General features: G+C 38.0%; 1 protein-coding gene across 1 annotated transcript in view; it reads left to right on the forward strand.

The window, feature by feature from the left end:
• Positions 1 to 362: 362 nt before the first annotated feature.
• Positions 363 to 25,091, forward strand: part of LOC134748041 (protein masquerade) — a gene marked incomplete at its 5' end in the record, with an annotated part of 48,709 nt that continues 23,980 nt past the window's right edge. Inside the window, one exon of the mRNA XM_063682773.1 lies at positions 363 to 462. Within this exon, the coding sequence (XP_063538843.1) occupies positions 363 to 462 (100 nt within the window). The remainder of the gene's footprint in view (positions 463 to 25,091) is intronic.

Below are 25,091 nucleotides of genomic sequence, written 5' to 3' on the forward strand. Positions count from 1 at the left end.
GTGTGTTTGCATACGTAGGTACTCGAATTACCTATGGGATCAACATACGGGAGTTCAGTTCAGTTGTAGCTCAAACTCAAATTCAACCTCCTCAAAAACAATTTTATTGCACAATTTAATAAAAGAAAACAACTGAAAGTAGAGGTAAACAACATAAGGTCAAAAAGTGACCTGTTCCACCATTTAGGCACAGTAAAAAAATGCAGTCCCTCTCAGAGGCCCCAACCTCATACCTACCAACCCCAACTTTCTTCCGCGCAACTCTTTGCGCTGCCGCCACACCGCCTTTCTTTCACTCAGTCACCCCGTACGCGACTCGGCGAGCGCACGCGCCATGCCCCAGTGACAGTGACAGTTGACATTTGACAGTTGACAGTGTCACCATGAAGCTAATACTTGTTATGTTGGCGGTCAGCCCAGTGCTTGCGCAGGATGATTCGTTCGCGAGCTCGTTTCTTTCCGGTAAGCACTTTCTCTTAAGATAGGTCGCGTTTTTAGGTCGTGGATGTGAAATTTTATGCCGTGGTCAGTTATATGACCCATGAGTGTACCACATAGTTTCTTTAAAGTGTTTGCCGACCACGCTAAGTTTGCACTTGGCAACAATGTGTGGCCGCGCCATATTTAACGTAGCTTGGCGGGTGTTAGGTTGGTCACTAGAGGATTCTAGAGATACGGCTAGGATGGTCGCGCTTTCATTGTCTGTCGTGTTATGCATCTCGCGCTAACATACATGTTAGTGACGGCCACGATTATAGGCAATAAAGGCGCAACCATCATAGACCGCGTATTAGAGCCAGGTATATGTAGTACTCGCATGGCATGGATTACTTAAAAATTTGCAGTCACTACACAATTTACACATATCTTATACCTTTAAACGAGCAATTTTTATATATATTTCGGGGATCTCGGAAACGGCTCTTAACGATTTCGATGAAATTTGCTATATGGAGGTTTTTGACGGCGAACAATCGATCTAGCTAGGTGTTATCTCTGGGAAAACCTAGCTAAAATAAATATTTAAGTGGGGCTCCCATACATCAAACGTGATTTTTGCTCTTTTTTGCGTAATGGTACGGAACCCTTCGTGAGCGAGTCCGACTCGCATTTGGCCGGTTTATTATGATATAGGAGACAAACGAATCGCCTGAACGGTAATCAATTGTCGCCAGCGGAAACTTGCAACACCATAGGGGTTGCAAGTACGTTGCCGGCCTTTAAGATGGCAGTACCCTCTTTTCTTGAAGGTCGTATCGGTCCGGAAATACCGCGGGAGACAATTTACCACCACTGCATTTAACCTTTAGTCAAAGAACCGTTTGTAACCAATACCCTTGGAAGAATATAATGAGTTTACTTCAAATCGAAGTCTTTTTATTTGTGTTGTCGAGACTACGGCGGCTACCCTATTATAATGTAGACCGGACATACAACTATTCGGTAGGCAACCTAGCAGCTAGCGGTTTCTTAGATTCTAGACTACTTACTCGCAATGTAAACAGTACATACCTAACGAACGGTGAACTTGCGAGGTGCGATGCGACTAAAACGTTTACAATGGTGATAATTACGACTAAATATAGGCATTCGTTGGTATATTTCTGTCCCCGCACGGCGTGAACTAGGCGGATTGAAATCCTGGACAATGTGATCCTGGATGGACGGATGGACACTAATGGGTAATAGGAATCGAATAGTTATGTTCCCTTCTATGAACAATGGGGACGGATAGGAATAGATTTATATTTGTGTCTGTTGGAGACATCGTGAAAATTCGTCAATACCGGAAGATTTAGGCGTGTCAAACTTTTCACTTTCAGTACCTAAAATATGTTAGGTTTTTTGTGCATACGAGTTTTGGTTGTTTATATTTTTTTATTACTAATAAAATATTGTTTAAAGAGAACTTGAGCGAGAGTTTTTGACCTACGCATTGCAAAAAAAACTTCTACGACTTCAGCGCGGCAGGATTAGGAGGCCCAATAAATATGGCTACCTATCTGAGTAATTCAGATAGTAATTTCTTGTCTCTTCAACCAGAAATGTTGAAAAAACCAAATCGATACCAAGAAAAAAGAAATTACTATCTTAATGGGCCTCCTGATTATGAAAACCTTCAAAAATTGAGGTAACCAAAATGTGGATGGGCACACAAATAGGCAATTTGTGTATTCTCTCAAATGATGGCATGTCAGATGGTCCTGTGATACCGGGTCTCTTTTGTAAACATTAATATAACTTCATCAATAGCAGGAGACATTGAATTGTTGTAAACATTCCTATGACGTCACTGCCAGCCAGTGATAGCACCTCGGTATCGTATCGGACTAGAAGTTACGCATCGGAAATAAGACGCGTAACGGCGCGCGCACCGTTACGCGCGCCATATTGCCCGCTCATTTGAATTCTACTCCATCGATGGACCACTAAGATGGTGTGGATGTTAGGAGCACATATTATCTAGTTTTTAAACCTAGGTTAGACATAGGTTATCTAAAACAAATGGCCGTGAGAAAGATCACAGTGAGAACTGCAGTGGCCAATGAACTTGCCGCCACCGATGCCACTTGGCGCTTTGTTCTAAGGCAAAAACTGCTCATTTATTCTCCTAGTTATAAAATGGTCATCCCTCAGGAAATGGAGGTGGATAATGGGCGGCTCCACCTGTCTAATTTCATGCCAAATGTTAGGTTAAGTGTAGAAACTGTGCGTTTGTCCAGAAGGCAGAAACCTCCTGCCTCGCACAGCTAAGGAATGAACTGTCGACGGCGATATTTCCGGACCGATACGACCTTCAAATTTTCAAGAAAAGACCGTATTTCCATCTAAAAGGCCGGATATCAGTCAAAGTCATACGGCGTTCTAAAAAAGTAAAAAAATCATTTATCCATATACATTTTTTGATATTTTTATAAATTTTCATTTTCAGTTTTAATCCTGTGTCGATAAAAGGTAGTAAATCTACTGTGACTACAACATTTACTATGACAATAACCCTCATACACTCTTTTCTCTTTGGTATGATTTTTTTCTTAAAATTTAGACCTCTATTACAATTTGTCGTTTTTGACACAATCTCATTTCTTGACCAAGTCTGGTGACCAGAATGATCAGATTATGAGTCGCCACGCTGACTGGTCCATAAACCGGTGTCGGTCACGTCTGCAGGACTTTCTCCGCCATTGACTGCGCCGGTATCGGTGACTCGTGTCATTGATATATTGAATCATCGAATTATTAAAAGTCACACGAAGCCGCCACCAAAAACCCGCACATGCAATTAAAGTTACGCCACATTACGCACCTATTTTAAAACGACATTCTGCAGCGGTATCATGGTCGTGTTTTATCACCTGTCATGTCATGCCACACTTTCGCACTTACATATACTAGTTAGAACGTGACAGGCATGGTGACAAATCATGGAGACTATATAAAGAGCCAAATCTCTATGTATGAAAAGTGTCCAACAGAAACAGTAATTAGGCGGCGCCACCATACACCGAAATACTACCAAAAACAACCTACGTAATTTGGTCGGGTTATTTGTTGCCTTATATGGTTCATGTTATACTCATGTCCCAGAGCCTAACTAGCGCCACCGGAGAGATTGGGAACTATTATTTAAAGCTGAAAGCGGTCAGTCTTGCAACAATTCTGCCATAAGAGATTGGCATCCTTTCTATACCAACCATATGACAAATGATAAAGAGCCGGCCATCTCAGCCCTTCTGAAATAACATGAAAGTTCATTCTATTTCAGTTTATAATGAAAATTCAAGAAGGGTTACCAGACGTCAGGAATTTTCCTGACATGTCAGGAATTTTTGCTGTTTGTCAGGAATGCGGCCGGAATACGAATATCTCAGGAATCTATTAAAATTTTAATTCATTAGAATTAACAGGCTTTTTGATAATGCACTTAACACTATACATTATAAAAAAATTACACATTAATTCAAAACAAATTTAAACAATGTAGAAATATAACAAATGAGGTCTTGAGGTCAAATTAACTTCATCAATAACTTGGTTAATATTAATTAACATAACTCAAGCATACATTAGATTAGATAGAAATCGCTTACGGCTAGACCCCCCCGTCGCCACCTCACCGATATACAGGATGTTTCTGATCATGGGGCCTTAAATTCAGGGCTCGATTCTACTCGCTAAACTGAGCTACTTTTATTATGGGACCAACCCCGAAATCGAGAAAAAAATACTTAGCTTTTTCATACATTTTGGCTGAACAGATTTCGACGTTTTCTATGGAAAAGCTAAAAAAAAATTCGCGATATTAGGGTTGGTCCCATAATAAAAGTAGCTCAGTTTAGCGAGTAGAATCGAGCTCTGAATTTAAAGCCCCATTGGTCAGAGACATACTGTATAAAAATATTCGCAAATCAGGGATTTTATCAGGAAATTCAAAATTTTTATCTAGTCACCCTTTCAAGTGACAAATATCTATGTCTGGTACTAGTCTTCTTTGCTAGAATTTGTAATACGAAGTAATTAGAGCGACTATTTAGAAGTTTTACATACTTACAAACCTTCTTTGTATGGCGGCGGCAAAGTTTCTGTGAACCTTGAGCTTTATAAAGTGTTACACGTCTTTAAATCAGTGGATCAAAAAAAAAAAAAAAACAAAATTGTTTTATTTCATTCAAAAACTTTACAAATATTATAGTGGCTGGTGTCTCCTTTTAAGTTATTTACAAAATAACCTGTGCTAGGAGGCACCGCTCTTCCATATCCAAATTACAATTATTTAGTGTTATACTATTCTTAAAGCTATGTTTCTTTATTAATTGATCGATCGTTGTTCTTGTTCCGATGTTTTCCTTGTAAGACTTTTGATATTACTCATTTTACTTTTATTTTTATTTTGAATTAAGGTAATGTTATTCCCACGCTGTATCACGCTTGCAGGACTTTCTCCATGCATTGACTGCGGTCTCATGTCATTGATATTGAATCATCCAATGATTAAGAATCCCCGGCAAGCTCGGCCGAATTGCACCTTCCCATACAAACGTAGTTCCGCTCTCATTTTAAAACTACGTGTTGGATTGTAATGAAACTTTGCACATACATTTGGTATATCTAGGTCTGAAATTAGTTTATATAGCTCCAGTTTATAAAACAAACAAAATAGAGCAAAAACAAGTTTTGTATGAAAAACTTGAAATCGCTGTATTTTTGTAACTACGGTATCTGAGGCTACATAAACTAATTACAGACATAGATATACCTTATCCTGTATTAAGTACAAAGTTTCAGAGTAATCTAGCTAGTCGTTTTAAAATAAGAGCACACATCACATGTGACCCAAAGATGGACATTTTGGGGGGCAAATGAGATAATTAAAAAAACAAAGTTTTGCAAATTATATCGTGTAATACCTATATCCTATATCATATGCATTGAAAAAAAAAATGTTCATTTAACCAACAAAAAATAGTTAAAATCGCAATTTTTTTCTTATTTTCCAGGACAACAAACTTTTTGTAATCGCAAGAAGTCGATTTTCGTTATTTTATATAGTTAATGACTAAAAATTAGTTTTAACGCCGTTTACAAAACGGATTTGTCATTTCTACCAAAGTATTTTTTTCGAAAGGGAAATTTTTATAATTTTAGGATAAACAGTTTAGAAGTTCATGAAATAAAACTATGAAAACGGATTATATCGCGTATATTGAATTTATAATACATCCCGACGTTACGAACTCTTTACAGCGTTCGTGGTCAACGGGTGACCCGTCACCCGTCACCCGTTGACCACGAACGCTGTAAAGAGTTGTATTCAATATAATAGGCAAAAAATTACCATTTCCCCACTTTATCTCCGAAACTGCTGGGTGTAATTTTAGGGTTCCATACCCAAAGGGTAAAAACGGGACCCTATTACTAAGACTCGGATCCTCAGTCCGTCTGCCTGTCACCAGGCTGTATCTCATCAACCGTGATAGCTAGACAGTTGAAATTTTCACAGATGATGTATTTCTGTTTCCGCTACAACAAATACTAAAAAGTACGGAACCCTCGGTGGGCGTGTCCGACTCGCACTTGACCGGTTTTTTTATTTTGAATCATGGTAACGCGATGTTCTCACGGTGTCGGCCATGTTTGTAAGACTTTCTCCACTCACTGACTGCGGTCTCGTGTCATTGATATTGAATCATCGAATGATTAAACTTCACCTTTACACAACTGCGGATCGTTGTTCCGGTTTCCACGTTTTCCTTGTGATATCACCTTGATTTATTCATTTATTGCACAAAAACATGTGTACAAAAGGCGAACTTAATGCTATGAGGCATTCTCTACCGGTCAACCTTAGGGCAAAGCAGGAAATATTGTAGGCGGCATACCTTTGTCATTAATCATTTTACGGGTCCAACTAGGGAATAAAGCAAATTATACAATACAATACTCTTTATTGCACACCTCACATAGTTTACAATAAATGCACAGAAACATAAACAAACACAATTGGATAGAGGTAACAACAGGCGGTCTTATCGCTTAAGAGCGATCTCTTCCAGACAACCTTATTATTTTATGAAATATTTTTGATTTTTTTTAACACTAGACATGACCAAGCGCTCTCATGGTCGCATTTTTATCATCTGTCATTATGCCTGTCACGTTGTAACATGTAAGTGCAAAAGTGACGCATGACATGACAAGTGATAAAAATGCGATACCGCCGCAGAGTGACATGTCACTATGGCCGCCCACAGCGGTCGCTGACAGCCACCGAGAAAGTTCGGACAACGTTATGCAATTTACTACTTGCCACTGGATCTACTTGCTAGTAATGTCTGAGGCTGATTTACATAAATTGCGCATATTTATTAGTAGAACGCCTCTTGGGAGTCGCACGTGCAGGCAAAGCTGTAATCTTATAGCTTGAAACGGGCAATTCTTGTATATATAAATAAATAAATAAAGGACATTCTTACACAGATTGTGTAAGTCCCACGGTAAGCCCAAGGAGGCTTGTGTTATGGGTACTCACTACTCAGACAACGATATATAGTTTTTACTTAGAACTTGACGATCTTTAGGAGATACTCGTAACTAGTTACTCAAGAATGTTTGTTTTTGACATAAGTGGATAAAATTATGATTACTTACTCAGACATTTTTAAATTGTAATTTTGAATTAATTTGATAATGTAATGTATTTATCAAATAATGTAAATTGTATGTACTGACGATCATAATATAAATTCGTGTAGATTAGTCTAAGATAATTTATATTGTAATTTTATATTATGAGAATAAATATCTAAATCTAAAATCTAAATCTATATATATAATATATAAATACTTAAATACATAGAAAACACCCATGACTCAGGAACAAATATCTGTGCTTATCACACAAATAAATGCCCTTACCGGGATTCGAACCCAGGACCATCGGCATCGGCTTCACAGGCAGGGTCACTACCCACTAGGCGAGACCGTATGTCAAATATCGTATATGTATATATATTTTGGGGATCTCGGAAACGCCTCTAACGATTTCGATGAAACTTGCTAATACGGGGGTTTTCGGGGGCGAAAAATCGATCTAGCTAGGTCTTATCTCTGGGAAAACGCGCATTTTTGAGTTTTTATATGTTTTCCGAGCAATGCTCGGTCTCCCAGATATTGCCTATAAATACTTGACTGAACATACGAAATTATGCGTTCTGAGAATCGGCTTTATTTACACAAAGCGTGTAATATAAGCGTGTAATATTACATCATCTTTTTGGTATAATATATCTAAGGCCAAGTGCGAGCCGGACTCGCGCACGAAGGGTTCCGTACCAATACATGTCATAAGCCAAACTAACAATTCTATGGATAAAATTTATCTGAATTAAAGAATTAATAATAATTATGCAAAAAACAGCAAAAAATTTCACGTTTGTGTATGGGAGCCCCACTTCAATATTTATTTTACTCTGTGTTTTAGTATTTGTTGTTATAGCGGCAACAGAAATACATCCTCCTTTTTGGTACGGACGGCTAAGGAATGGAATGCGCTCCCGCCATCTGTATTCCCTGATCAATATGACCTCGGTCTCTTTAAAACGAGAGTGAATAGGCTGTTACTGAACCGGTGAGCTCCATCTTAGGCCCTGTCTTCACTTTCCATCAGGTGTGACTAGGGCCAATCGCCGATCAGTTTATAAAAAAAAAAAAAACTGAAAATTTCAACTGTCTAGCTATCACGGCTCATGAGATACAGCCTGGTGACAGACGGACAGACGGACAGCGGAGTCTTAGTAATAGGGTCCCGTTTTTACCCTTTGGGTACGGAACCCTAAAAATAATAAATAATAATAATTCGGCCCTATATACGTCCGTTAGTTGGGGACTTCACAATCACATACACCTTTGTATTTCTTTGCGGATGTACCTATGTAGGCCAGGAAATAAATGCCCAATAAAAGTTAGGTGTAGAGGGAAATGCTTGGAAGACAATTTTTGACTTCGTAGCTTTGTTTGGACTAGTTAGGGGGTGAACATATCAAAAGTCCCCGGCCGTAACCATGGTGCTGGCGGGGCGAGGGGGGTTTGAAGGTACCATTTTTCGGTTTTTCGATTATATCTCGGAAACTATGCGAATGAGCGACATGGCCACTTATACTAAAATGAAAAGCGATTTAATTTGTTACAAGTTTTTCGATATCTTGTATAGTTTTTGAGATATCCGCTGTTGAAGGTTTATTTAGGGCTCTCATTTTTATCTTGATTAGCTACATCAGTGAAGCTGCTAGGCCGGATTTGGTATCGTTTTCGTATAAATTACATTATTACTTCAACTGAAGTTCCCATACTAAGGTCTTAGTGTAAGTACTTACTTACCTACAGCCTACAGTTAATTTCACTAGTGCGAATATGCGCTGAACCGCGCGTGCGTTAGCGATGCCACACGCGTCCGCCGCGTTTTAAGGAAAAGAAAGCCTTGTACCGCCGCCCTTATTAATTAAACTGCTAGTTGACTCAGCGAAGTGTCATGCTCAATAGGTACAGTAGAGGAGACCGAGGTGAGTTGTGACATCGTCGATTTTTAAGGTTCCGTATACCCAAAGGGTAAAAACGGGACCCTATTACTAAGACTCCACTGTCTGTCTGTCTATCCGTCTGTCACCAGGCTGTATCTCATGAACCGTGATGGCTAGACAGTTGAAATTTTCACAGATGATATATTTCTGTTGCCGCTATATAACAACAAATACTGAGAACAGAATAAAATAAATATTTATGGGAGATGATTGAAAAACCGTGATTTTTTTGCCGTTTCTTGCGTAATGGTACGAAACCCTTCGTGAGCGAGTCTGACTCGCACTTGGCCGGTTTTTTGGACCTATTAACTGTTAGCGAACTCGCAACAGTGCGCGTTTATTAGATCGTAACTTTTGAACTAACAAACGCGTGCTATTGCGAGCTCGCTATTAGTTAATAGATTCCAAAAAATCGACGATGTCACAATCACAACTCACCTCGGTCTCCCCGACTGCTGAAAAATTGCGACATGTGACTTTTATCAACTAAAACTGCTGTGACCTAATAGATTTTGCCTGAGCACTCGTTTTTTGATCGAGTGGGAGCAAAGGTCTCCGTTTTAGCTTGGGCAAAAAGGGCTTGCGACATTCAATCCGGAGGTCGCGGGTTCAAGCCCTGACTCGTACCAATGAGTTTTTCGGAACTCATGTAAGAAATTTTTGAGGTGAAACTCTAGGTCCATGGGGTCCCAGCGCGCATAAGTTGTTTGCAGAAATCGCGAAGCGTCTGGTTGACGTAACTGGTGACCGAAGAGCTGGCGGCTTTCTCGCACAACGCCGCCAGCATCCTTGGTACAATGCCTCAAGGGCCTATTTTAGATTTAAGCTAGTTATTAATTTCGTTTACGTAGTACCACTGTATATATCTTGTATGTAAATAAATGTCTATATGGATAACAACAAATTATAAAAAGAAATATCATTTGATATTTACCAGTTGCTTTTCGATGAAGGAAAACATCGCGAGGAAACCGGACTAACCCGATAAGGTCAGGTCAGATGGCAGTCGCATTCGTAAAAACTAGTACCTACGCCAATTTTTGGGATTAGTTGCCAAGCGGACCCCAGGCTCCCATGAGCCGTGGCAAAAATGCCGGGACAACGCGAGGAGCATGATGAATTGATGATTTTATTTAAGGCGGTTCCCTGAGCCAGAAGGCGAAAAATCTCCTTATATGATCATGTTTTTCTAAGAGGCGTTGATATTCGTAGACATGGAAAAAATATATGTAGTTCTTGACTATATTATCTTTAATATCATAGCTTCCGATACACGAATTATGACACTTCGCTCGATACAATTAATTCCCAAAGTAACCTCTAACTCTGACTTTTAATCCAACTTTACTCGGTTATTTATTATGTGATACTATAAACAAAAAAAGAAGAAAAATCAATCTTATCTTAAATAGTAATTTCATAGCTTTCGAATTTCGATATTGTAAGGTAACATTTTTAAAATAAATAAAAATCTACAAAATTTGATCAAAATTGACACTTGGCGCGCATGATCTATCCCGTTCTTTCTTGCGAAATGTGACAGTGACAGCGGCAAACCTGCACACTACTGCACATTTATGAATATACAAAGTAACGCATGACTGCTGTCACAGATGAATAATTGCATATGATCAGGGGTTGGTAGATTACTGGCACGAATGTGGTGCACGCCACCGTTTAGCGGAGATTATCTTTCACCAGAATACCTACTTACCCAGATTGTAATCAAACTCGCAAAACTTAGAGTTAAACTCGCGCGTTGATGTCTTTTACTTGAAGACCAGTGAAGGACATCAAAAACGCCTAAAAAAAAACTGTGAAATATTTTTATAATTTTTTTATTTATTTTTAAAAAGCCTCGAAGGAAATACTTTTAAGATGCTTAAAAATTTTTAATAGACAGAGTCTTCTATAACCTAAAAGAATTTTATAACTCTGTAAATGTATATATATATATATTAAAATTTAGTTTAAGATAAAACAAATTGTATGCCCGAAAAGGGTAAAACTGTTGATACTAAAAAAATGTACCTAATTATACTTTTTGTACCTACACAGTTTACACAATAAAAATTTCTGATTCTGATAGGGAGACCTACATAACATATAAAAACTCAAAAGTGCGTTTTTCCCAGAGATAAGACCTAGCTAGATCGATTTTAACCGAAACCCTGAAAACCCCCATATAGCAAATTTCATCGAAATCGTTAGAGCCGTTTCCGAGATCACCGTCCGAGATATATGCTTGTTAAAGGTATAAGATTGGACGACATTAGACAACAATCAACACTCACATTAAAAGAGCATAATTCATAACAGAATATTTAGAATAAGCCTCCAGGTTATTTACAATCCTCCATTTGTTATTATTGTTTATAGATTTATTTTATAAGAGTGCCTTAGAAATAAGTAGACATAAAATAATATTGTCTTCGGTTACCGCGATAGTTACTCATGAAATAAAACTATGAAAACGGATTATATCGCGTATATTGAATTTATAATACATCCCGACGGTTCGAACTCTTTACAGCGTTCGTGGTCAACGGGTGACTGAGGAAAAATTACAAAGTGCAAAAATACCCACATACTAAAATAATGAACCCAAACCCACCCGTCACCCGTCAAACGTCGGGATGTATTATAAATTCAATATACGCGATATAATCCGTTTTCATAGTTTTAGACATAAAATGTTGCTACGCCCTATTAGGGTCCATGATTGTACTCACTTTATTTTAAGAACATCCGTTATACCATAGTTGCAACTATGAATGAAGGTTATGATTTTTTTAAGAAACATTACGCAGGCGTGAGTGATCGGGCGTGTTAAATAGCTTCGCATTTGCACTCGTGTCTGCTAGATGCACTGAAACATTCCATATCTAACAGATCTACGCGATATGCCTGTGCGCGAGCGCAGACTCGCAGAGACAATGCAATGCACGAAACCATTGCGTGCGTATCTAACAGATAAAAGGAGCATTTACCGAAATAGTATCCCGTTTTTTTTATACCACGTCGGCGGCAATCAAGCATACTGCCCGCCTGATGGTAAGCAGTTACCGTAGCCTATGGACGCCTGCAACACCGGAGATATTACACGCGCGTTGCCGACCCTAACACTCCTCTCCCTCGAGCTCTGGCAACCTTACTCACCGGCAGGAACACAACACTATGAGTAGGGTCTAGTGTTATTTGGCTGCGGTTTGCCCGGCGGTTTGGCTGGGTTGTCCCGTACACACTAGTACAAACGCAGATTTTCTTAAGGTTTGTAGGTTTTTTATGTCACAATAGATGTGAAAAATGCTCAGTAACATAATCATCGACTTGAAACGTTGAAAATTTTAGGTAATAAATGTAAGAAAATGCTTTTGTACGGGTTATCGTATTCGTCATGCAATGCCCAGAAATACAAAACGCGTTTAGACGTTGACCACCCATTGACCACGAACGCTGTAAAGGGTTCGAAACGTCGGGATGTATTATAAATTCAATATACGCGATATAATCCGTTTTAATAGTTTTATTTCATGAGTAACTATCGCGGTAACCGAAGACAATATTGCGTTTAGACGTGCTGAAATATTCGCCTGGCGACATTGAACGGATCAACTTATTAGGTTTCTTTCAGCCGTTTTTCCAGACCATATGCAACATGCCAACATGCCTTTACTATTGTCCAACAAACACTGGCGCGCGTCGGTTATTATTATTATTATAGCCTTTATAAGTTGTTTTTATTTGTTTTTATGGATCCCTCTCTGGGTAAAGGCCTCCTCCAGTTTTTTCCAACTTTCTCTATCTTCTGTCTCCATCCAGTGTTTTCAGGCCATTTAATGTCTTCAGACTAGCGTTTCTTCGGCCTGCCTGTGGGGCGTTTTCCGTGTGGTCCCTACCATTTTGTGGTTTGTATGGTCCATCTTTTGTCTGTCATGCGGGCTACATGGCCAGCCCAGTTTCATTTAAGTTTAAGAGCATGGGTAAAAGCGTCGGTTACCTTGGTTTTTTCTCTGATTCTTGCGTGTATTATTTTGTATATTTTCTGCAGCCCCGTCATACTTCTCGCCATAGCTCTCTGCGTAGATCTTATTTTCTCCGCGCGCGTCGGTTAGACATGCTGAAACATTCGTCTGGCGACAGTGAACGAATACGCTCATTAATTCACTTTCAGCCGTTTCTCCAGAATCGCATGCGCGGCAACACGCCAGTCATCGGCACTCCGTACTGGAACTAATTAATAATTACCTCTAAATGTTTGCATATTATGTTATTTAATTGTCATATTTAACCAATGTGCATCTAGCAGACACGAGTGTAAATGCGAAGGTTATTTCACAAATAACCCGCCCGATAATTCACGCCCGCGGAATGTTTCTTAAAAAAATCATAACCTGGAGGCGTATTCTAATGTTATGAATATTATGCGCCGCAACTCGCAACCATAATGTGATTTGTAGTGTTTAGTTTGATAATATATTTTTATAATATGTATGCTAGTTTTAAGGTATCTGCTTATGGGCCACTAGTTGCCTGAAATAAAGATTTTAATTTAATTTAATTAAGCATTTTTTGGCGTTGATGTAAAAGACATCAACGCGCGAGTTTAACACTAAAAACTCTATTTGTGAAGACTTTGTCGTCTTAGATCTGAAAAAATAAATAAAAAATAATTCTATATTGAAAATCTGAAGGACTTCTTAAAGTTCGTTGCACAAAACTGTTTGTCATCGTTAAAGAGTTCGCTAAATTTTATTGTACGGAAAGTTTCATAGTTAACCGCCGCGGCGCGCCGGGTGACGTTGATCAGTCTGTCGAGTGCGGATGGTGCAACTGGCACTTAGGCTGGTAATTTTGGGTCTCCTGCGGTTAAGTTTTTTATATAGATCATACATTCATTATTTTATCAGTGTGATTGTTTAATTTAAACCAATTTCCGCTAGGAACTGGATGGAACATTGTCTCATAAATGGGTAATTATGACACAATTATTGACGAAATACATTATTTTACTTAATAAAATCTATCACGATCACACCATGCGTGTTTCGCGGTATATATAATAGAGAACTGCAAAACAATTCGCCGGCATGTAAATAAAATTCCAGCAAAAAATAACTTTAATTAGCTAAATACTAAACTCAAACGGAATCTATCTTTGATATTATCGTAATAATAAAAACTTTTGAAATTTTTAAATATCCCGACTGATTTACAAACACTAACAGACAAGTATAACGTGCTACAAGCCTCAATTATTAGCTATTAAACTTTTGTCTTACATAATCTGTCATTTTGGCTTTTATATAGTTATGTTAAGGGATAAAACATAAATAAAATTAACTAATTGAGAACGGGTCACTCACGTATTTATAAAATAAATAAAAAAATAAAATAAAAATAGTTTATTTACCAAAAAATTATACATTGATTTATTAACCTATGATCTCCACACTAGGCTAGGCCTGTCTTGTGGAGTCAGTTGAGACAATTCCAATTTTTAATTAACATTTTCCTACGCTGAAGTTTTGACATTGTGCTAATACTAGGTGATACATATAGCTTAAAGTATTATATAAAAATAAAAACTTAATCTATACAAGATAAATCACAATTTAGGTTTAGTAAAGAAATTACATCAAGGCACATTATTACTATTTAATTGTAAACAGCAGGTGTGTGTGTGTGTGTGTGTGTTGTGTCTATGTTGTTTGTGTGTGTTGAATTGAGCGAAATAGAAGGAAAAGTTTTCTTGTAGGTACTAGCAGAAAGCCTACCGAGGAGTTGTCCAGTAATTTTACCATTTATTAGATTTCATTAGTTGTTCTGTTTCATTATAAGTGAGATTTTTTAACCAAGAGGTAACTATTATTTTAGCTTTACTAGCAGTGCAGTTTTTAATATCACAATCTTTGTTAACTTTGTTATATATATGCGGTAAAAGGAAATCTTGAAATCTTGTTGCGAAAGCAGACTTGGTCCTAGGGACGAATTTCCGTGAGACACAGACATATTAAACATATTAATAACGGGTCACTCACGTATTTTAAGTCGAAAACGCTCGACATGTTTCACTCCGTACCGAGGAGCGTCATCAGTACGTCCTCCTCCTCCTCGTCCTCGTCGTCGTCCTCGGTATGGAGTGAAACATGTCGAGCGTTTTCGAATTAAAATACGTGAGTGACCCGTTATTAATATGTTTAATATGTCTGTGTCTCACGGAAATTTTGTTATTAAAACTAATTGAGACTTGTAAACTATTGTAGTTTTATAATAAGGGGGGAGATTGTCATCTATCTTTTGGCTATCAATTTGAGAACTGCGGAGTCGGACCTTGCATGCTAACTAACAAAGCTAACTTTGTATGCCATTTGCTAAGACAAAGTGCGAAAGCGTCATTCTACATCTATAGATTAGACCGATTCTAGTTTTTTTTTTTCATCTATGTTGAAAGTTGTAGGTCCTCGCTTTCAGTACGGGCGGCCTACAACTCTTACTACTTTGTTTCTATTTTACATTTACATAAATATTGATTACTGAATATAAAATATTAATTAAATATATATATTTTTCTTTTTTTTATATATAGTTATATATTTTTAGGCCGATTCTGGCTACATCACTTCTTAGGTTAAGTGCCAGGCCATATCACATGTGCATTACTCCCAAGCCTGTCACCGAACACGTACCGATTAGCATTGTATTTGTACGCCGCCCCCCCTGCCCCGTTGCATGCCATTTGCTAAGACAAAGTGTGAAAATGTCATCAATCTTTAATCTTAAGCGTCATTCTACATCGATAGCTTAGGCCGATTCTAGCTACATCACTTCTTAGGTCAGCCAGGCCATATCACATGTGCATTACTCCCAAGCCTGTCACCGAACACGTACCGATTAGCATTGTATTTGTACGCCCCCCCCCCCCCCCCCCGCCCTTCGCCGGACCGTTACCCGATGACCTAACGCGCCGATTTCTCCGTCCGAAAACGAAAGTACACGCTAGACGCGTGCGCCGGCGACTGATAAGGATGGTTTTCATACATACATAGTACATACATTAACATTAATGTAGTCTCATAAAACCAATTTTGGCCAGAAAATGGGGAATTCCAAAAAATGCGGAAGGACCTTTAAAAAAAGACAAAATTAAAGACAAATGGTCAAAATATTATTGCCAGAATAATTTTGTTCGGTAACAAACAATAAAAACATACCTATACCTAAGACCTAACACTGCCCCTTTTGGGTAAAATTCAAAGGGTTTATCCATCTTTCTTTAAAAACTGAAATTCCAAGGAAAGCTACACTCGAACAAAATTGATGTTTTTACTGCTTCGGAGTCATCCATTAATTACATCACACGTTTTTGTCACGAAAATGTGACATGTTGTGACAAGGGGGAGGGGGGAGTCACAAACTTTGTGACGTCACTAACTTTTTTAAATTATTTTATTCGCTGGACAGGTTAATAACAAGTTTTTGGGACGATAATCGTTTTTAATCATTTAATTTTCTTTCCTATCTGTTTTGGGTTATAAAATTACTAATATTTCTTTTGTCAAAAATATTAATACTTTATTCGATTTGCCGATTTCATTGAAAAAAATGTGACGTCACACCAGGGGTGGAGGGGTTTGCCAAATGTGACCAAGTGTGACAAGGACAAGGGGTCAAAAAACCTCGAAATTCGTGTGACGTAATTAATGGATAAACCCTTCTCTATATCTAATCTAGCAGAAAAAAGTATAGAATAGCAAACCAAACAATATCTATCAAACCAATTTTGACAGTAAAAAAGCGGCATGCAAAACGTGAACGCAAAGGGTCCATCCCCTAAAGGGGTCCACTGACTATCAGTCCGCCGGACGATACAGGTCTGTCAGTTAGAACAAAAATTTGACAGTTCCGAACAACTGACAGGCCGATATCGTCCGGCGGACGAAGAATCGAATAGGGTATTCTCCTACTAGTCAAATCAGTTTCTTTTTTAGAACTGTTAAAAAGATTTGCTAATGTGGAATTTATATTGATTTAATTGTAATTCAGTATTTATTTGCCTATAATTTGACGTAATTTAATATTTATTCCCCTGTTACTCGACGAAATTTGATTTAATTGTAATTTCACATATATTCAATTTAATTCATTGCAATTTGGCGTAATTGAATTTAATTTTATATAATTGTGTTATTTAATTTATTTGTTAGGTAGGTTGACATTATTAATATACAAGTATTTATATTTCATATTTACTATTGACAAATGTTTATTTATTTATCCTGACGCACAAGTCGCGCAGTATGCCGTTCCGCACACCTCTCCTCCTGGCTCCACAGAAAACCAGCGCCGTTGACAACGCTTAGTCGTGCCAACTGCATTGCTGAGTGGAGACCATTTCAGCCTCACATCCTTATCTGTTAGTTTTGTATTTTTCACCTTTGTTTTTTTTCTTTCTTGTTGTTGTTAATGTATCTTTGTAATGTAATAATGATGTGTTGCCTGAATAAATATTATTCTATTCTATTCTATTCTATTTGACAATATGAAACATTACACAATGCCCTCACGGTCCACTCACCTACTTTTTATATTTCTATCCGATTTATTAAATAGAACTTAATTGTGTTCCAAAATAACTGTTATGTTTTTCTAATAATTATCTGGTGCTTTATTTCATGCATGGTGTGAATTTTTTTATTTAAAATACAGTCAAATACCCTATATGTCCCACTCCCACCCCCACTAGGGCGGCGCCACAGTCATGCAGAACGAATAAGCAATTTGGATTATGATTTTTAGGTTGTATTTCACTGAACCGTCAAAACTGCCTTCAGACCAAGGGCCTGACACTTTTTGATAGAGAAAGATAGTCTTATTGCGATTCCTATAAGAGGAAAGAGAAAATAGTGCCATGCTTTGTCCTTATCACCGACCGGGTTTTTTTTCATGGTCGGGTTATGGCAGCATAGGTAGGAGGCGATGGCGACATACCGAAATTTATAAGAGTGAAAGAGAAAAAGGATTATGCTGCCATACATTAACCTGTCAATACATGAATATGTCTTTCTCTTACCCCTGGTCGCTCGGTTTCATGTCTATAATTAGTATACTATTTCTATGCTTTAGACGGAGTCAGTTTTTTATAAAAACCCATTACCCTCCTTCGATTTCTATCTATCGAGTGACTATCGATTTTTTAGGGCTCTGTACCCAAAGGGTAAAAACGGGACGCTATTACTAAGACTCCGCTGTCCGTCTATCCGTCTGTCTGTCTGTCACCAGGCTGTATCTCATGAACCGTGATAGCTATACAGTTGAAATTTTCACAGATATTGCATTTGCTGTTGCCGCTATAACAACAAATACTAAAAACAGAATAAAATAAATATTTAAGTGGGGCTCCCATACAACAAACGTAATTTTTTTGCCGTTTTTTGCGTAATGGTACGGAACCCTTCGTGCGCGAGTCCGACTCGCACTTGGCCGTTTTTTTAGACGCATTTTTCTGGACGACTTCCAAAAAGTTTATTTACTTTGATATGTACTTTTTCAAACGCGTACTTGGTAAAATTGACGAGAAACGTGTGGTCAGATCGGACTGGCTCGTCTCGTTCACGGTCAGCATAACCTCCCTCTCCGCACCTGAGCAGGCTTTCTCGAGGGTCAACGACCGCGTGACGTCACGCTGTAATAGTCTTTATCAATACGTAATAACCAAGATAGATATAACTCCGTAATAGATGGATACAGTCTAAGGAAAAAACTTGCCTCGAAAATCAAGAAAATTTTCGATCAGATGGCGCCACTACCTTTGGCCTACTCTCGTATAGAGGGCGCTGACGGTTTCGTTTGTTATTTAACACTTTTAACGCATATCAGTGGAAGAACATGGGTCAAAATCATAAAAATAATTAATGCAAATAAAAAAAATCATTTATCCATATTTAAATACGTTTTATCGTATTTTTATAAATCTTCATTTTTAGTTTTAAAGTGTGTCGATAGATGGCAGTGAATTTACTGTGGTTACTATATCCTCTTTGGTAATCCATACTATCCATACTAATATTATAAATGCGAAAGTCTGTCTGTCTGTCTGTCTGTGTGTTCCCTCTTCACGCTTAAACCGCTGAATCGATTAAGATGAAATTTGACATAGAGATAGGTTGAGTCCCTGAGAAGGACATAGGATAGTTTTTATCCCGAAAATCATCCCTTAAGAAAGTAAAAAGCGGGGTGGAATTGAAATAATTAATGAAGTGTCTGCTAATTTGTGTGCATAATATGCTCAAATTGAATAATTGCTATAAGACTTTCTCCAGGCGCTATTCTTACTCTAGCTGGGGTTACTAAGTCCACGCAGACGAAGTCGCGGGCAAAAGCTAGTAACTATTATAGATTCACGCGGACTGGGAAAAGTTACTTAATGTGTATTTGTTGTTAGAGTGGAACAGCATGCGGTTAGGTTGATAGTAAGTTGTAACAGTAGTTTGTGCATTAAACTTAAACCCGCTTTAAAAGTTAGTGAAGATGCGATGATTGATGTGAAGCTTCAAAAACCGGCCAAGTGCGAATCGGACTCGCGCACGAAGGGTTCCGTACCATTCAGTTCAGTTCTTTATTTTCTTTCTTAAGATACAAGTATCATGCAAAATTGTATACAATAAAATAACTTAGCCTAAATCATGCATAACAATCAAAATTAAATTCTGAATAACATAAATGTACAAAAGGCTGATCAATGTCCTAACTAACGTAAAGATGTCACATTTAATAATATTGATAATTAGATTTTACACAATAAATGATAAATATACACTTAAAAACAGATGAAGTAATAATAAAGTAAAGCTATTTAATAACTATATAAACATATTTTATAAAATGTCAAAAGCACTATTTAGTCATACAATTTACCAAAATACTCATCGAGACTGTAGAAAGGCCTCGTAGCCAAATAGCTTTTAAGATTCTTGGAGAATATTCTCAGGTCTTCAGACTCTTTAATTTCATCTGGTAGATGGTTAAATACTTTTATTGCTGAATAATTGATGCTTTTTACGCAAAGAACGGCGAAAAAATCACGTTAGTTGTATGGGAGCCCAACTTAAAAATATATTTTATTCTATTTTTAGTATTTGTTGTTATAGCGGTAACAGAAATACATAATCTGTAAAAAATTCAACTGTCTAGCTATCACGGTTCGTGAGATACAGCCCGGTGACAGACGGACGCCGGACGGCCAGACAGCGGAGTCTTAGTAATAGGTTCCCGTTTTTATCCTTTGGGTACGGTACGGAACTCTAAAAAAACGACTGCATATTTCGCAGTTGTATGTTTTTATCTTACAGCACACTACTAGTTAGGTACTATGTAAATTACATTATTTATATTTTTTATGATTCTTATATGCTAAACTAAAATTTTATGCCATTCGTTAGAATTATACCATTATCAAAGATAGATATAACTCCGTAATAGATGGATACAGTCTAAGGAAAAAACGTGCCTCGAAAATCAAGAAAATTTGATTCTCGTTCAGAGGGCGCTACTAGCTTTGGCCGACTGTCGTATAGATGGCGTTGACGGTTTCGTTTGTTATTTAACAATTTTAACGCATATCAGTGAAAAAACATGGGTCAAAATCATAAAAATAATTAATGCAAATAAAAAAAAACATTTATCCATATTTAAATACATTTTATCGTATTTTTATAAATCTTCATTTTTAGTTTTAAAGTGTGTCGACAGATGGCAGTGAATTTACTGGGGTTACAATATTTACTATGACAGTACCGCTATATAAAAACCCGTATTGAATTTATGAATAGGGTTTTCAATACAAATGTGTAACTTGCGGAAAGTTACCAAAAAGTTGGTAAAGTTCTGAGAAATTCCCCAGGAAACAAAACTTTTAATTACGAAATGGTAAATTTCAATTCCCATACAATAATATACGAGAAGTTTTCTAAACTTTTCCATGTAGAAATTTCACAGTGACTGTTTCCGACGGCACATCAGTTCATCAGTATCTAGTTCTGAATAATTGAAACCACATACACCTTTGATCCTACTCTAAACCGCCGAAGCAATGTCGCTGGCCCAATATTACAGGGTTCTATGTTTCACTTTTATCGAACTGAAATTTGAACTTTATCATAATGACATTAAGTCGAATTTCAACTATCTTGAAAATGTAACATAGAACCCTGTAACATAGAAAATGTAATATTGGGGCAGCGATGTAGCCGGCTCACGCGCATTCCTGGCGTGGTCCAATGGCCCAGTGGCCTACAATGGCCCAAATGGTGCGGCGCTTCCGCAGGGCTACCCGTCTGCTTAATTATTAGTGTGGTCCACAGTAGAATGTACGCATGTACAGTCGCCATCAGATATATCGGAGCGGCCAGGGTGCTCACAAATATCTGAACACGCCTCTATTGTCAAGGCGTTAGAGTGCGTGTTCAGATATTTTTGAGCACATCGGCCGCTCCGATATATCTGATGGCGACTGTACGTTCTGAAGATTTGAAACAAACAAGACACAAGATGTATTTAAGTATTTATATATTATATACAGGGTGACCTTAGCCATTGGACAAACCCTGAAATCCCACGTAGGGTTAATTCTCAGGAATGCTCTAACGTTAATATTTTTTTAATTAGAACAAAAGATAAAAAATATTTTTTCAAATAAAAGTTATTTCCAATAATCGACAACAACAAGAAACATACTGTATTAATCATTGGCAGTGTTTTTGACAATTTGTTCGAAAATATGCGGCAATGATGACATCTGTCAAAAGCCAGAATCTTATTCGTGTCATAAATAAAAAAGATAATCAAAAAGGTCGAAGAAAGAAGAAGAAGGAAGAAGAATTTATTACCCACACATACAGGCTGCTCCAAAGTAAAAAAATCGTAATTTGTTAATTTCTTCGTAACCGCTACACCGGTTGTTATGATACTTTGTACACTGGTTTTAAATACCCTAATGCATATGTACATTTTGGCTTTGTCTAATGACTAGGGACAACCTGTATTTCGTTGTCTGAGTACCCATAACACAAGCCTCCTTGGGCTTACCGTGGGACTTAGTCAATCTGTGTAAGAATGTCCTATAATATTTATTTATTTACTTACAAGACATTTATTGATAGAAGTTAATGTTTTACAGGTCAGTAATTATCGGAAAAAAAATACTTTAGTAAAAATAACAAACCCGTTTTGTAAACGGCGTTTAAACAAATTTTTAGTCGTTACCACTAAAGTTTAGCTGCCATTACAGGTGCTAGCTATATTTTACATCACTTTGGTAATATTAAAATGTAATTCCCACAAATTACTATATATAGGCCTTGACTATGATTGTTTAAACTTAGCATTAGTTGTAAGTTTAGTTTTTTGCATGCCAGATGCTGGTGAAATATGTGATACTTATGTATAATATTGTCTGACTACCTTTTGTACCATATTTCATGCAAAATAAAGTTATTTTCTTTCTTTCTTTCTTTCAAAATAGCTATGAATCGACTTCTTACGATCTATCAACCGCAGGCTAGCCAAGTCCTCGAAACTGACTCTTGAGACGGGCCCCAAGATATAACATATAACCACCTACCAAAAAATATAACTGCGGCTCCTAATGCAAGCAGCTTTAAGCACCGCCTAAAAAGATGGCTTATTGAGCGCCCCCCAGGTAGCAAAATGACGTCAGCGACGTCATAATGACGGCATTATTACGTCATAATGACGTCGCTGACGTCATAATGACGTATAAATGCTACTGGGGCCGTTCTACAATTATGACGTGTTCATAATGACCAAGGAATTATAACTGTAAAAATTACTTGATAACTTTCTATTAAATGTTGACTTTCATAATTAAGTAAGATTTATATAATTGAATTATTACCTTGTATCTTTTTGGTTTTAAACTAATATTTAATGTGATTGCGCTTACTATGTAAGGATTATTTATTTCCAGTAATTCTTTTTAAGTTGTACCCAGACTGACATGTAAATTAGCTTTACCAATAAAATGATTATGATTAATACAACTATTTACACAAACAACAATCATCAATAAAATTAGAAAAAAAAGAAAACATTAAAATTCAAATCAATAAAAACTAAAATAAAACTAACGATTCAATTAGACGCCCTGTGCAGCTTATCCCAGTGAAGCTGGAAAGGGCCGTCTAGGCGCTCTGCCACCGTCTGAAGGAGGCTATTCGGGCTGCCGCGCAGGCGCCTCACCAAGGACGCAACGCGCTTGCGCATTATAGCTTATGATCACAAAGTTTGTTTTCCTGGGAATTAGAAAAAAAATGTGATTATTACTATTTTTTTGTTGGATTAAATGTTTTTTTTTTACTGTAGGTAGGTACATATTTAACTAATACTAGTCGGTAACTACAAGATTTCTGGAGTAATATTTATGTCACTTCTTCTGCAGTCGGTCCCTCAATGCTGAGGATCGTGACATCATGTCCTTCTGTTGAAGATCAGGTTCCTCCATAGGCTTCTACTCTTCGCCAAGCGCATGGCCTTTATTTTAATTGCATAGGTGCATTTATGTTTATTATTATTATTAAATAAAACATATTAAGCAAAACAAATTCATAAACAGTAAATGGGGTCACATATATTACTTACTTACTTACTTAATGGCGCAGCGACCCAAAATGAGTCTTGGCGTCCGACACGAGTATACGCCAGTCGTCTCGATCCTGTGCCATCTCTCGCCAGTTATCGGCATGGAGAGCGCTCAAATCTACTCCAACAGCATCGCCCCAGCGATACCTGGGACGTCCGACCGGCCTCCGCCCCACCTGGCGTCCCAAGTACGCCCTTTTAACGCCGCGATCCTCCTCCATTCTCAAAACGTGGCCGAACCAGCGGAGACGGTGAGCTTTTGTCTCGCCTATAATGTTGGGTGCAGCCACAAGATCTTCAATCTCGACGTTTTTTCGGAGTTTAAAACTGCCATCTTCCCTTCTCACAGGACCCAGGATTTTTCTGAGTATTCTCCTTTCTGCCACCAGGAGCTTGTTTTCTTCTTTAAGTGTTAGCGTCCAAGTCTCGCACGCATATATTAGTCATCATTTTAATTTATAAGGTATAAGGAACCTCTACAACTAAAACCTTTCATGATTGATCCGCTGAAGCAATATGTACCTACGCAGCCGACTCACGCGCATTCCTGTGGACCCATGGCCTACCGCCTAGTGGCCTACATAGCCCAAATGGTGCGACGCAGGGCTAGCAATTCAGCTTATTAAACACTCTTCTTCTTCCTTCCCTTATCCCACCTACGTGGGGTCGGGTCTCCTCGTCACTGTGCCAGAGTAGTCGGTTCTGGGTTGTCTCTTCTGCTATGTTCAGGTTCTATCGGTTCTAATATTGGACCTCCATGTGGATTTTGGTCTTCCTCTTCCTCTCGGTTGTTCCGGAAGGTTCAATGCAATAATGACGACATAGTCCTTTCCTCTTATTCTATTATTAAGGATGTCCATTTCGTTTTGCATCTGATCCATGGTAGATTAGTTTATATCCTAGTCCAATAACTCTCGACTTTGAGCCCTTCCATTTGGTCTCCTGCATACAGCAGACGTGAATGTTTGCTTTCAGCTTATTAAACACAGCCATGCTATAAATATAGTTGCAGCGCGTGGTAGCCCTACTGCGGGCCGGGATAGCGGAGTGCAGTTAGTAGCCCACTTAGCTATAATTTAAATAGTTATAGAAGTAAAACGTGGACGACTACTCGAGTGGCGACCATGGGGGGACAAGCGTCCTCAAAGTAGACCCAAGATGCGTTGGGACGACATCAAGAAGACTGCGGGGAAGCAGTGGCTCCAAGTTGCACAGAACCGTGACGAATGGCGCAAAATGAAGGAGGCCTACGCCAAAAAGGTAGAAAAAGGCTAAAGATAGAAAGAGAGAAGTAAATTGAATGCATGTTCATCTGCTGCTTGGAATGTAGAATGCCCGAAACTTCAAGGTCGTTCT

The sequence above is a fragment of the Cydia strobilella genome, chromosome 1 (genome assembly GCF_947568885.1).
Source record: "Cydia strobilella chromosome 1, ilCydStro3.1, whole genome shotgun sequence".
Lineage (NCBI taxonomy): Eukaryota > Metazoa > Arthropoda > Insecta > Lepidoptera > Tortricidae > Cydia > Cydia strobilella.